Genomic DNA, 14234 nt, shown 5'->3' with positions numbered 1-14234 from the left:
AACAGTTCCGTCCTGCGTCACAGCGGGACCCACCTCCTCTTACTCAAAATCACCCTCTCCAAACCTTCCAGGAATTTCTGACTTCCAGCCTTGCCTCTCAATCTTTCTTAAAAAACCTTAATCCTACTCCTAACATCACCACTGCTGAAGCCCAGGCTATCCGTGATCTGAAGGCTGACAGATCCATCGTCATTCTTCTGGCGGACAAGGGTTCCACGACCGTGGTACTTGATCGTCGGGAGTATGTGGCTGAAGGACTGCGTCAGCTTTCAGACAACACTACATACAAAGTTTGCCAAGGTAATCCCATTCCTGATGTCCAGGCGGAGCTTCAAGGAATCCTCAGAACCTTAGGCCCCCTACAAAACCATTCACCTGACTCCATCAACCTGCTGACCCCACCGACACCCCGCACCCCTACCTTCTACCTTCTTCCTAAAATTCACAAACCCAATCATCCCAGCCACCCCATTGTAGCTGGTTACCAAGTCCCCACAGAACGTATCTCTGCCTACGTAGATCAACACCTTCAACCCATTACATGCAGGCTCCCATCCTTCATCAAAGACCCCAACCACTTTCTCGAACGCCTGGAATCCTTACCCAGTCTGTTACCCCCGGAAACCATCCTTGTAACCATTGATGCCACTTCCTTATACACAAATATTCCGCACGTCCAGGGCCTCGCTGTGATGGAGCACTTCTTTTCACGCCGATCACCTGCCACCCTACCTAAAACCTCTTATAATGATTATTATATAAAAAATGGAGCAAAGTTTTTGCATCAAATGTATGTGAAAAATGGAATCAAGTGCTCTAAAACACTTGAAATGTTGACAGTGGCATAGATGAGTTTGCTCTAAGTAAAAAAATGTTTAGAAGTGGTACAAGCTCTTCCAAGATAGTCGAGAAGCTGCCAATGATGAACCTCACTCTGGATGCCCATCAACAGCAGCTGATAATGTCGAAGCTGTGAAGAAAATTGTTGTGGGAAATTGTCAGATCACCATAAGAGAAGGTGCTGAGGATGTTGGCATATCTGTCGGCTCGTGTCATATAATTTTTTTGGATGTTTTGGGCATGAGACATGTGTCAGCAAAGTTTGTTCCAAAACTTCCCAATTTTGATCAGAAGAACCATCGCATGACCATCACTCAGGAGCTCTTGAATGATGTCAGTGATGATCCTGATTTGCTCAAAAGGGTCATAACTGGTGACAAATCATGGGTTTACAGTTATGATGTCGAAACCAAAGCCCAATAGTCCCAGTGTAAGCATCCCGGAGAGCCAAGACTGAAAAAAGCATGCAAAGTTCAATCAAATGTCAGAGTTTTGCTCACTGTTTTTTTTTTTTCCCATGGCATAGTGCATGATGAATTTTTGCCTCAAGGTCATTCGGCAATAAAGAGTATTACCTTGACATAATGTGCCATATGCAAAAAACTTCAGGAATTGTGGAAAAACAGTTCATGGCTTTCGCATCACGACAATGTAGCTATTCATTCATCGTTGCTTGTGAGAGATTTTTTGTACAAAAACAACACTATAATCCTGCTTCAGCCACCATATTAACCAGATTTGGTCCCCTGCAATGTTTTCCTGTTCCCAAAACTGAAGAGACCTATGAAAGGATGAAGATTTGCAATGATTGAGGAAATAAAAACTACATTGTGGGAAGTATTCAAGGCTGTGCCAAACGGCGCTTATGAGAAGTGCTTTGAGGATTGGAAGAAGTGTTGGCACAAGTGTGTTGTATCTGAGGGGGACTACTTTGAAGGGAACAACATGAATATTGATGAATAAATAAATATTTTTTCATAAAAATATAAAGTCGCCTTACTTTTTGAACAGACCTCGTAGATGTACTACCTAAAGTGACATACTAAAATTTGCCAAACACTGGAAAATCCAGAATGGAAATATGATAATATTATGAAAAGTGTAGATTACCGCATGCGCGCACAAGGACAACTCACGCAGACATGCCCAGTGTCTGTGGCCACTGAGGCTAGTGCTGTAAGCAGTTGCACCTTGTGGGAGAAGCAGTCTGGGGTAGCGGGGGTAAGGAGGAGGCTACGGTAGGGGTACGGAAGGACAGCAATGCAGGTGTAGGGGAGGGTGTTTCTGGGAGCATGCATGGATGTGGTGCACAGGGTAGGGCTGCTAAGTGCAGTTGGGAGGGCTGAGGGGAGGGGAAAGTGGAAAAGGAAAAGGGAAGAAAGAGAGAGACGAATGGGTGCAATGGTGGAATAGAAGGCTATGTAGTGCTTGAGGGTGATACGTGTGTGGAGGACAGGGACTAGTAAGGTTGAGGCCTGGGGGTTTATGGGAACAAAGGATATACTGCAGGGAGAATTCCCACCTGTGCAGTCCAGGGAAGATGGTGTTGGGAAAGATCCAGATGGCACAGGCTGTGAAGCAGTCATTGAAGTGAAGTGAAGCACATTGTGTTGGGCAGCATGTCCAGCAGCTGGATGAGCCAGCTGTCTGTTGGCCACAATTTGCAAGCAGACAGCTTCTTGGTTGTGATGCCCATGTAGAATGTAGCAAATTTGTTGCAGTTTAGTTTGTAGATCACATGACTGCTTTCACGGATAGCCCTTCCTTTGAAGGGATAAGTGATGCTTGTGACTGGATTGTAATAGGTGATGGCAGGGGAATGTATGAGGTAAGAGGCTAGGAGCAGACGTAGATGGGGACGGACAACGATATTGTGTGGATTTGGCGGGTGGCAGACAACCTCTGTGGGAGTTCTGGGAAGGATAATGGGTAGGATACTCATTTCAGGGCACAACGAGATGTAGTCGAAACTCCGGCACAGAATGTGATTCTGTTGCGTGAGTCCTGGGTGATAGTCATCAGCGGAGAGCTCTTTTGTGGGTAGACGGTGAGAATGTAGAAAGTGGTAAGCAACTGGAGAGACAGGGTGTGGGAGATCTGTTTCTGTACAAAGTTAGAGGGAGTGATTTCACCTTGTGAAGGTCTCAGTGATACCTTTGATATATTTGGGGAGGTAATGATCATAACTACAGAAGTGATAGCCATGGGTGGCTAGGCTGTATGGAAGTGCCTTCTTGTTATGGAACAGGTGGCAACTGTTGGAGAGTGGAGGTATTGCTGGTGGTTGATAGACTGATACAGGCGGAGGTACTGATGTAGCTATCTTTGAGTGAGGTGGTCAACATCAAGAAAGGTGCCTTGTTGGGTTGAGGAGGACCAAGTTGAAATGAATGGGGGATGTTGCGATTCTGGAGGAATGTGGACAGCTTGTCCACACAGACAGCTGGACATTCAGTTGCTGAACACACAGCCCAACACAACGTGCATCGCTTCAGCGACAACTTCACAGCTTATGCCTTTTACATCCTTCCTGCCAGCACCACCTTTTTCTCAACTGCACAGGTGGGAACTCTCTGTGCAGTATATCCTACATTACCATAACCCCCTGGCCTCAAACTACGCTAGTCCCTGTCACTCACCTACCTATCCCCTTTCCTTCTCCCAGTCCAGCACTTCACAGCCTTCTATTCTGCAACACACTCACTTGTCTCTCTCTCTTTTATCCCCTCTCTGCTTCTCTCCTTTCCCCTTTCCCACAAAGTCATACCTACCAAATGCACCTAGCAGCCCTACCTTGTCCCCCCGCCACACCCCTGCGTGCTCCAACAAGCAGTACAGCAGCACTGTAGCACTGTACCCTCCCCACTACCACACTGTTGTCCCTCCCCCTCACTGCCCCAGCCTCGTCCTTACACCCAGTATCCAGATTGCTATTCCTATGAGGCACAGTTGCTTGCAGTCTGGCTTCAGTGGCCAGAGACAGTTGTGTGTGTGTGTGTGTGTGTGTGTGTGTGTGAGAGAGAGAGAGAGAGAGAGAGAGAGAGAGAGAGAGAGAGAGAGAGAGAGAGAGTTGTGGTTGCATGAATATATGGGTATTTTTTAGTTTAGAAGAAGATCTTTCGAGCAAAAGCTCTCATCATTTTGTTGTCCCCCATCTCCTTTATGAGGAGAGTAGGAATATGTTCTTTTCATAGTATGAAAAGTTGTACCAGGCTGGAATTTGAACCTGGATTTTCCACTTGCCACTTAGGCTATGTGAGTACACTGCGTGAACTGACCCAAACTTCCATATGTGATACACCTCTCTATTTCTTCTCACAGGATTGGTAACTCATTTACCCACACTCACATCTCATGATTCCCATGCAAGTTTCAAGATCAAGACGATGAGAAGTCTCAGACTGTATTTGTTATTTTTGTCACAGGACCATTGTCACATTATATTGTATATTTATGCTTGATGATGAACTACAGTTTCAAATATGGGAATAGATGTAGATGTACTATGTAAAGCGACATATGAAAAGTTGTACTGGACCAGGACTTAAACCCGGATTTCTAGCTGTGATGAAAGTGACAATTGTCGGTGATTTCTAACTGTCCTTATTTCAAAACCTTCTTGGGAATCATGAGATGTGCAAATTTGGATAAATGAATTAATAAACCGTGAGAAGAAATTGATAGGTGTGTGACATGTGTAAGTTGGGTCTGTCCGAAGTACTCGCTCATATAATGTAAGTAGTAAAGCGACCACGACTTGCAGTAAATGGGAAATACGGGTTCAAGTTCTGGTCCATCACAAATTTACATTTGTTGCTTTTGATAGTACAGTTAAGTTGAATTTTGGGAATAAATTTCAACATTTTTAATATCTATATTTTGTTTCATCTGATTCATTTGCTGCATGTGTATACTTCTCCCTTTGTCAGATTCAAGATTTCATGTATTATCCAAGAATTTTTGCTGGGCATTTTCTCTTTTGCTATTTGATCCTCTGTTGCTTTCACTATTTCATCTCTCTGTACCAACCATTCATCTTTTATTGTGTTTCTTCCCCTGTTTGTCAGTAGTTCCCTAATACTCCACATGAATATCTCAACAACTGCTGGTTCTTTTGATCTGTACAGGTCCCAGCTCCTTATTTCCTAGGTATCTGCATTTTTTTTTTTTTTTTTCATAACCTTGTGGTTAGAGTCCCCATCTGCCACTGGAAATCTTTTGCATTTTAAATTTGGTTTTGAAATATCTTTTCAAAACATTCCGGCATATCCAGATCTCTTCCACATCTGCGGAGCTAGTAGGCATATAAACTTGTACTACTGTGGTGGGTGTTGTCTTCATCTCTGTTTTGGCTACAATACTCCAACTATGCTGTCCATAGTAGCTTACCAGTATTCCAATTTTGTTGTTCATTATTAGGCCTACTCCTGTATTACCCATATTTAATTTTATCTTGGTAGCCCTGTATTGACTTTATCAGAATTCCTGGGTTTTTTTTTCCCCTGCCAACCCGCATTACTAATTCTGTCCATATCTAACTTCAGCTTATCCATTTCCCTCTTTAAATTCTGTAACCTACCTACCTACCTACTTGCCTGATGACGGGATCTAAAATTATATGTTCTGACTTGTAGAATGTCAATTTTTTTCCCTTCTGATGACAACCACTTCCTGAGTAGTCCCCAACCAGAGATCCAAATTGGGAGGGCTGTTGTACTGCTGGAATATTTTACAGGTGAATGCCACCATCACTAGCAATACATTAGAACTCCATGTTCCACGGATAAATAATGGCCACAGTGTCTCCTTGCTTCATACAGTATATAACTGTTTATATGATGGAAAGTCCAGGATGAAATAACAACAGTGTTGTGAAAAGTATAGATTGCTACTCACCATATAAAGGAGACATTGAGTGGCAGACAGGTGCCTTTTCTATACAGTTAAGCTATAGGCTAAAACATTTTCTCTGACTGCAGTGACTAGACTGGAGCCACTGAATCACCTTTTGTGCCAGGGTTTTGACCGCCTTTCGTTGTGCCCTGAAATGAGGAATATCTTGCCCACTATCCTTTCCACCCCTCCCACAGTGGTATTCCACCACCCAAAAGTCTTACACACTATCCCTTTCTGTCCCTGCTGCACCCCTGGTCCCAACCCCTTGCCTCATGGATCATGTACTTGCAATAGACCTAGAGGCAAGACTTATCCCATACATCCTCCCCCAACCACCAACTCTGTTCCTGTCGCAGTCATTACCTATTCCATCAAAGGCATTTGTACGTGTGAAAGCAGCCGTGTGATCTGCAAACTGTGCTGCAAACACTATGTTGCAATCTATGTGGGCATGAGGAATAACAAGTTGTCTGTCTGCATTGTTTGGGCACCAACAAACTGTGGCAAAGAGGTAGCTGGACCACCCACTTGCTGAACATGCTGCCCAAAACCATGTGCTTCATTTGCGTGACTGCTTCATAGCCCTTGCCATCTGGCTCCTTCCTACCAACATCAGATTTTTTTTGAACTGTGCAGGTGGGAACTCTCACTGCAATATATCCTATACTCTAACTGCCCTAGCCTTGGCCTTCACTAGTCCCTGTCCCCCACCTACCAGTGCTCTTCCCCTGCTCCCACACCAGAAAAACACAGCCTTTTTTTCCACCAGTACACCCACCTCTCCATTCCAGCACCTACCATACAGATCTTACTTGCAAGCAAATCTCCTAGGCAGTATCATGCTCTCGTCCTCTGGCCAATACTGCATTCACTTCCAAAACATTTAAAACAACCTCATTTGTCACTTGGCACCACCCATGCGTTGATTAATGCCCCATCACTTTAGTATGGGTGACCAAGGCTATGACTCACAAGCTAAGTCCTGAAACGAAGTCCTCCTCACCAATATCATTCTAACTTCCCTAACATCCTAGGCAAACTGCATGACATTCACAAACCATTATTCTAACCCCTAGGTTCCTAACCCCATGCATCGTCCCACTAGCACTTAGTCCAAAGTCACCACTGATAAAATCTACAATATTAAAGGCAGAGGAACTTGCAGAACCACAGATGTTGTTTATCAACTAACTTTTGCTCACTGCACAATACAGGGAAGGCCACCACTAAAGAGGCTGAGTGCATGAATGGGCATAGAAGAACTGTACACCTTGGTGGAACATGGTACCGACTTGCATGCTCTACAACATGACTCAAGGCACACGTATGCATTCTAAATCTCACAGGCTATTTGGATCTTCCCACCCAATAATTAGGCTCCCTGAGTTCCTAGCTAGAAACATACACACCATGACATTCTTGCATCCTGGGATCCTCCTGGGCGTAACCTCTGATAACACATGCCCAATTCCCTGGTGTGTGTGTTTTTAGGCACATGTTTAAAACTATTAAAACTAGACTACTGCAGAATATCAGCTTTTGGACAAAGTCCATCAGATGAGACACACACACTGTGGCACCATGATTTCGTATGGATAGGTAATGGGGTTACAGAAGAGATGATGCTTTGGGAGGGTGATAGCAGGGGGTAGGGTTGAAAGAAAATTTGTTGCTTCTTGTAGGAGTGTACAGAGACGTGATGGGGCACGATGACTGGCTGCTAGGTGCTGCATCGCCCCTGTGCAGTTCAGAAAAACTAGTGTTGTTGGAAGAATCCAGATGGCATAGGCAGTGCAGTGAAGCAGTCATTGAAGTAAAGCACATCTTGTTGTGTGGCATGCTCAGCAACAGTGGGGTCCAGCTGTTTCTTGGCCACAGTTTGGCATTGGCAGTGGGCATTCATGCGGACAGAGAGCATGTTAGTGGTCATGCCAACATATAATGCTGCACTGCATTTCCAGTTGAGTTGGTAGACTACAAAGCTTTTTTCACAGGTGGCCCTGCCCTTGATGGTGTAGCAAATGCCTATAACAGGCTGGGGCAAGGTGTTGAGAGCAGGGTTCAAATAGGGACAAACAAGGATATTGCACAGGTTGGGTGTGCAGCAGTATCCCAGTGTGAGAGGATCAGGAGAATGTTTCTCATTTCAGCACATGACAAAATATTGTTGAAAGCCAGGGGAAGAACACGGTTCGTGAATCAGTTGCTACAGTCCTGCATGGTAATGTGTCGTAAGGGGCATTGGGGCTCCTTTGTGACTGGTCAGTGAGTATGGTGAGTGACTGGGAAGACAAGGTGTGGGAGGTCAGATTCTGAACAAGGAAGGGAGGAAATTTCGGTTTGTAAAGGCTTCGGCGAGATCCTCTGTATGTTTAGAGAGGATTGCTTGTCACTGTAGATGCAGTGAACTTGGGTGGCTGTATTGCAAGTAAGGGACATCTTGGAGTTAAATGGGTGGCAGCTGTCAAAACGGAAGTACTGTTAGTGATTGCTAGATTTGAGTTGGTCAGAGTTACTGATGGAGTCATCCACACGGTAGAGGTCTACATAGCAGAAAGCAGCTTATTGAGCTGAGGGTGACCAGGTGAAGCAAATGGGGGGAGATGATGTTGAGGTTCTGGAAGAATGTGGGTACGTTTTCCTTACCACAAATCTAGATCATGAAGATACTGAATCGTCCAGAAACAGATATTCCTCACCTTTCCTACTCACTCGCCCACTGTACCCAATGAAAGAAGTGTCAACCTAATACTTAGTACCAGCCAGGACGGGAACAACTGTATCACATTTTCCCTCATGGTTTCAGTTGCCTCACATTGTGTCCTGGAATGAGAAATATCTTCCTCTCCCCTCTCACAATTGTATTCCACCACCCAATGTAAGCAATATCCCTGTCCATCCCTACTCCTAACACCTTGCCCCAATCCTGTCATGGCTGTTTCCTGTCCCATCAGTGGCAGGCCCACCTGTGGAAGCAGGCATGTAGTCTACCAACTTCTTGCATATACTCTGTAGCAGCCTTCATGGGCATGACCATTAAAAATCTATCTTTCCAGATGAATGGCCACTGCTCAACTGTAGCCTAGAAACAATTGGACCACCCTGCTGCTGAGCATGCTGCACAACACAATACGCTCGACTTCAGTGCCTGCTTCACATCCCATGACATCTGGATTCTTCCCACCAACACTAGCTTTTCTGAACTGATTAGTTAGTAATTATCTCTGCAACATCTCCTTCTTTTCCATATCCCCCCTGGCCTCAATCTTTGGTAGCTTCTGTCACCCCACCTGCCATTATTCCCATCCCGTCTCCACTCCAGCTCAAAAACACCTTCTGCCCCATTCTCATCTGCTTAACCCATTCCCTCTATCCCCCCCCCCCCCCCCCAAATAAAATTGCTGTCCTAATGGGGATACCCAGCAGTTCACCATCCTGTCCCCACCATGTCCCTGCACACTACAGCAGGCACCATTACACCATCTTTTCTCATCCTTACCCTGCTATACTTTCCTCTCCCCACCTCTCTCTCTCTCTCTCTCTCTCTCTCTCTCTCTCTCTCTCTCTCTCTCTCTCATTCTCATTTTCCCTGGTTATTAATTGCTCTATCCATTCTTTTATCATCTTCTCTCTCTGATAACACCTTTGTTCTGAGCAGACTGCAAGTCCCACAAGGTAAGCAGGAGAACAGTAGTGAAATTTGGACAGTAGAAGAGGCAGAAGTGAGGTTTTTAGGGGGGCTGTGAGTCATGTTTGGATAGGGCACTTGTCCACTTAAGGCTAAGGTCACAGGTTCGAGTCTCAGCCCAGCATAAAATTTAACAATGCCAAACTCTTTACAGGTTTCCAAAGTTGATCTGTATTTTTCATCAGCTGCCATAAGCAGTGCTATCTTCATGTTAAAAGAAATAGCTGTTTCTTTTTGTCCAGATTTCTCTGCCATTGCACATAAAAAAAATGAAAATCATGAAACAGTTTTGCAACACAAATCACTGATGTCAACAAATTTTTCACATTCTTAGACACAATGACACAACTGTCATCAATTTTGAAAACTGAATTAAGTGTTTTGATAATGGTGTTAGCCAGAAACAAGTGGTAACGTAACGTAACGTAACGTAACAGTAACAGTAACAACAAAAAAAGCCAATATATCTGGCTGATGTCATGGCAACAGAAGACAATTTCATTCAACATTTGGAATCTTTCCACGTTAAACAATATTTGTTTTCTGTCAGAAGAAAACAAAATCTATGAAATTACATAGTATTTTGTTGAGCCCACAGTATTATTTCATATAAACTAATTTTACTTAGTGCTGTACTAGTATATAACGTTTTCATTTATTTTTTTGTATAATATGATGATCATAGATCCAATTCTAATTTATTGTGTGGCTAATTGCTTCAGGTTGTTTGGCGGAAACTTGAAGAAGGCCCAGGTCAGCGAAGATAACTTGTTGAATATAATTCAGATGGAATCTCCTGTTGTTAATTGTAATTTGTATGCCTATCAGAGAGTATTTTGTTAATTATTTATTATTAAACCCAGTATTTTTGAGGCTGTCTGATGATGTTATTGACTTGTTGGATATTCAATCAGTAAAGAGCTAATGAAAAGTGGCAGTTGTCTCCATTATGACTGCAAGAAGTGGATGTATCTTAAGTGTTTCTTATATCCCACCACAGTATTTACAAGTTACAAACTGTACAGGGTTATTATATGAGATGTGACACATTTTAAGAGTTTGTATATATTTTTAACTCATGTATGTGAATATTGTACCATAGTAAGTTATTTTTATATCTGTTATCTCTGTGCAGTACAATAATTACCACCCAGTCCTATTTTGTAAAACCCATTATAGAAGTCAGTGCCTCGTCACTTCTTATATATGTAAATTGACTATTTTTATAGTTCTGTTCTTTAACAGAAGTGCTCAGTCAGCACTTAGTGTGCCGAAGATATTTTTGTGAAATTATTAGAGAGATGTGTATTCTTGCCTTTCTGAATGAAATCTCTTTGAGACGTATGGACCAAATGCTATTAACCATTGCCTTTTAACAATAGTACAACTCTGAGAAAGTGGTTTTTGCTTTCCAGAAGAAGGGTATTAAGAAAGCTGCTATTGTCTTTGAGAACATTCTGTGTTGAAAATTTATTCTTTATATGTCCAAAATATAAATATGATTGTTTATGAATATGCAGCAGTATTTTTTTCATTGTGTAAAACAAATGACTTCCACCTGAAACACAACTTTCCCATTTTCTTTGTTTCAATTTGTAACTTTTGTTGGTACTACTGTTATTGTGGCATAGTTTATTCCATTAATTTAAGAGGAGGCTATTACCTGAAATACAGTACAATAATTGTTCTGCAGCAGCTGATAATCTTTACTGTAATTAAAATGTCTAAGACATGATGCAGTATTTGACAGCAAGTTAGGAGTGTAATGAAAACTTCAGTCATAACTTCATTATCTTTTTAGCATGTCGACTTCAACCATTGCAATAAAGTGTAGTGCATCAGTGATGTGTGCTGCTTTTGGACTTGACGATACAAGATCCTCTTGCGTCACAATGCCTGAGGAGATAGTGGAAACAAGGCAAGGAAATTGATCATTATCTGTTCAACACCACACGATCAGCAGATGTCTTGGTTATCACAGAGTCCCCATTTTAACATGGCCATTTTACTTTGGCCAATGCCCACGTGAAGACGATTGAATGATTTGGCCATTACAGGCTGTTTCCTGGGGGTAGCTCCTCACTGGGCGGTATCCAATCACTTTTAGCTCTTTCCTGCCAGTACTGAAGCCTCTCTTCTGCCTTTGCCTTTACTAAGGGGCAGGACCCAAGATGAAGCTTCTCTTGCTCCAAGGAGCCAAGCAACAGGTTCATGACCGTGAAATGGGTCCATGTCATCAGAGTTGGTATTACTCCTTTTGGATTTCATTGTCACTGTGTGCCTGATATAAGGTGGAGCTGCTCTGGCCATAACTTGGGTCTTCCTGACTGGGTTAGCATCAGACATCCTGTCACCAGGTGGAAAGTTTGGTGAAGAGCAATATCAACCTGTTTCAAGTGGCAGGATATTCTCCTGCAGAGTAGCACCAGGCTAGAGCCGACATCTGAAGTGCATGTGGGCTTGCTCCCAACTTGGGCCTTTCAGGTTTTTAAGATATTCTTTTGTGCTCCTCGAATTTCAGCCTATCAAGAATAACCCTGAGGAATTTAGGGGTAGAGTGCGATTGAAAGGCGTTCCCAGCTATGACAGTTTTAACATGTAGTTAACATATTTGTTAAGAGATGGAAAGTGCTGACTGCTGTTTTGCTTGGATTTGTCTTCAGGCTGCTGATGTAATACTTCCCCATTTTGTCAAGAGCAGGTGAAAGTTGTATTTCAATTACTTCGGTGTCTTATGCTGGGTCGTGAGGGCCAGGTCGTTGGCATAAATAAATGAGGTGCAAGCCTTGTTACATTTTTGGTCATTGGTGTACAGGTTAAATAGTATGGGAGTAAGAACACTTCCTTGGGGGAGACCTTATTTTTGTTTTTTACCACCAAGTTTTGGTGTTTTGAAGACTAACAGAGAATCTCCTGTTGCTGAGCAGCTCTTCAGTGATCTTCATAAAGCCGTATTCTTTAGTCGTGTTTTACATGTTTGGGGAAGTTTCCTGATGTTTACTGTGACATAGGCTGCACTCTGGTCAACAAAGGCTACACTGGTGGCAAAACCTTCTCGACGCCATCCTTGATATGCTGGGTAAGATTCAATACTTGCCTATGGAAGACCACCCAGATCGGAAGCGAGCTTGTGCACTAAGAGCGGGATGAGATGGGCTAGAAGAATTCATTCAAATAGCATGAACGAATGGCAGAGTACAGATAATGGCTGAAAATTTTTCAGTTCATCTGGTGACTTTCTTGGCTTGATCAAAGTGACAACATGAGCTTGTCTGCAGAGTTTCAGAATGTTGAACATTTGCAGGCATTTGTTGAACATTTGGCTGAGCCAGTCAGTACTCTTATGCTGAGGTGTTTTAGAGATTCTGCATGTACATTGTCTACCGCAACAGCTTTGCCACCTTTCAGAGCTCAGATACCTTAAAGTGATTTCATCTGCTGTGATGGGCAAGCTGATAGTGTCAGTTTCTGATTTTATATCACCTGTTACCGTATCACTAGCCTTAAGACGCTATCTGGTGCACTTCCCATTAAGCAGAATTTGATGGACAATTTCATTTTCAGCGATGTTGCTAAATCATACAGGTTTGTGAGGGTTTCGGATAATTTCTTTATTGTGGAACAGGTCATCTTGCTGTTGTGAGTAAAGTTGAGGCTTGTCATCAATTTGCACCACACAGCTGTGTGAGTGGAACATGTTCTCTGCATTAGTGTGTCACACAACTCCCTTGTTGCATCACTGTGTGTCTCTTCCTCAAAGCTGTCTCAAAAATCAGCATATAGCTGTGCTTTGTCATCTTGGTACCTCGGGTATGTAGCTGGTTCTGCAGCCTAATCTATTTCCAACATTTTGTATTCAACCATTTTGCTGAAGTCATTCCACTTGGCCTTTTTAAAGTTGAGGCTGCTTCAGAAATGTGCAACTGAGGTTGTAAAACTTTTTGTGTGGTGTACATAACTGTGTTGTGTAGAGGGTATTGCTTGGAGAATCTGCTTCTTTATAATTTGGTTGATGTCACAGCTGACAAAAAGGAGATCAGTGTTGAAACTCTTCTTCCATTGTCAGCAACAGAATGTCTTCAGTTGCTTTAGGTAATGGACGAATTTGAGTTGCTGGCACCCTGCCCGCAGGTTAATCTCGAGTCCATTGTTGTTACATTGCGCTATAACCCCAATCAATTTGTTGGTTGTTGACATCTCTGTTTTTTGTTGTTTTTTTCCTCTCCTTTCTTTTTACTGGTTGTGGTGACTGCCTGAAGGTTGGAAAACAAATTTGTGGCAGTGGGGTTGTTGAGAGAAGTTACTGTACACTTGTCGAGTTCCAGTTAGGATTTCAGTGTCATCGTCATCTGTTATCACTAGGCTTGGTTTGCGGAACACTTTGACTGAGGTCTCTCTATAACTAGTCTCATGCCATGAATTCTTGGTCGGTAGACATTCATACCTTGGTGGGTTTCTTGTTTGCGAAACCTATCATAGTCGTGTTTTTGACGTAGGTCAGATAATAAAACTGATTTGGTTTTTGAAAATTCCTCGAAGTTGATCGAGATTGTGGTGGTCTTGAAAAGGACCTGCAGTATTTTATGGACCATAAGGTGCACTTTTTTCTTCGAAAAATTGCCTCCAAAATTCAGGTGCATCTTATACTCAAAATCAATATACAAATGTCCAGTGTTTGATTTAAAATTCTCACCAGTCTTAAAACTGGCCATATATTCAATGCCGCGGGAAACCTATCTCCACCTGGCAACATTAGATTCAACTGGCAGCAGCAGTGCACCAATGCGATGAACATGAGTTACGAGGATTC

At 42.9% G+C, this 14234-nt stretch overlaps 1 protein-coding gene across 1 annotated transcript in view; it reads left to right on the top strand.

Moving 5' to 3' along the window:
• LOC124619709 (coiled-coil domain-containing protein 85C) overlaps positions 1-10937 on the top strand; it is a 74254-nt gene extending 63317 nt beyond the window's left edge. Inside the window, exon 6 of the mRNA XM_047146267.1 lies at positions 10147-10937. Within this exon, the coding sequence (XP_047002223.1) occupies positions 10147-10191 (45 nt within the window). The 3' untranslated portion in view covers positions 10192-10937. The remainder of the gene's footprint in view (positions 1-10146) is intronic.
• Positions 10938-14234: the final 3297 nt, after the last annotated feature.

This window comes from Schistocerca americana, chromosome 6, assembly GCF_021461395.2.
Source record: "Schistocerca americana isolate TAMUIC-IGC-003095 chromosome 6, iqSchAmer2.1, whole genome shotgun sequence".
Classification (NCBI taxonomy): Eukaryota; Metazoa; Arthropoda; class Insecta; order Orthoptera; family Acrididae; genus Schistocerca; species Schistocerca americana.
This window is presented reverse-complemented; position numbering and strand designations above follow the sequence as displayed.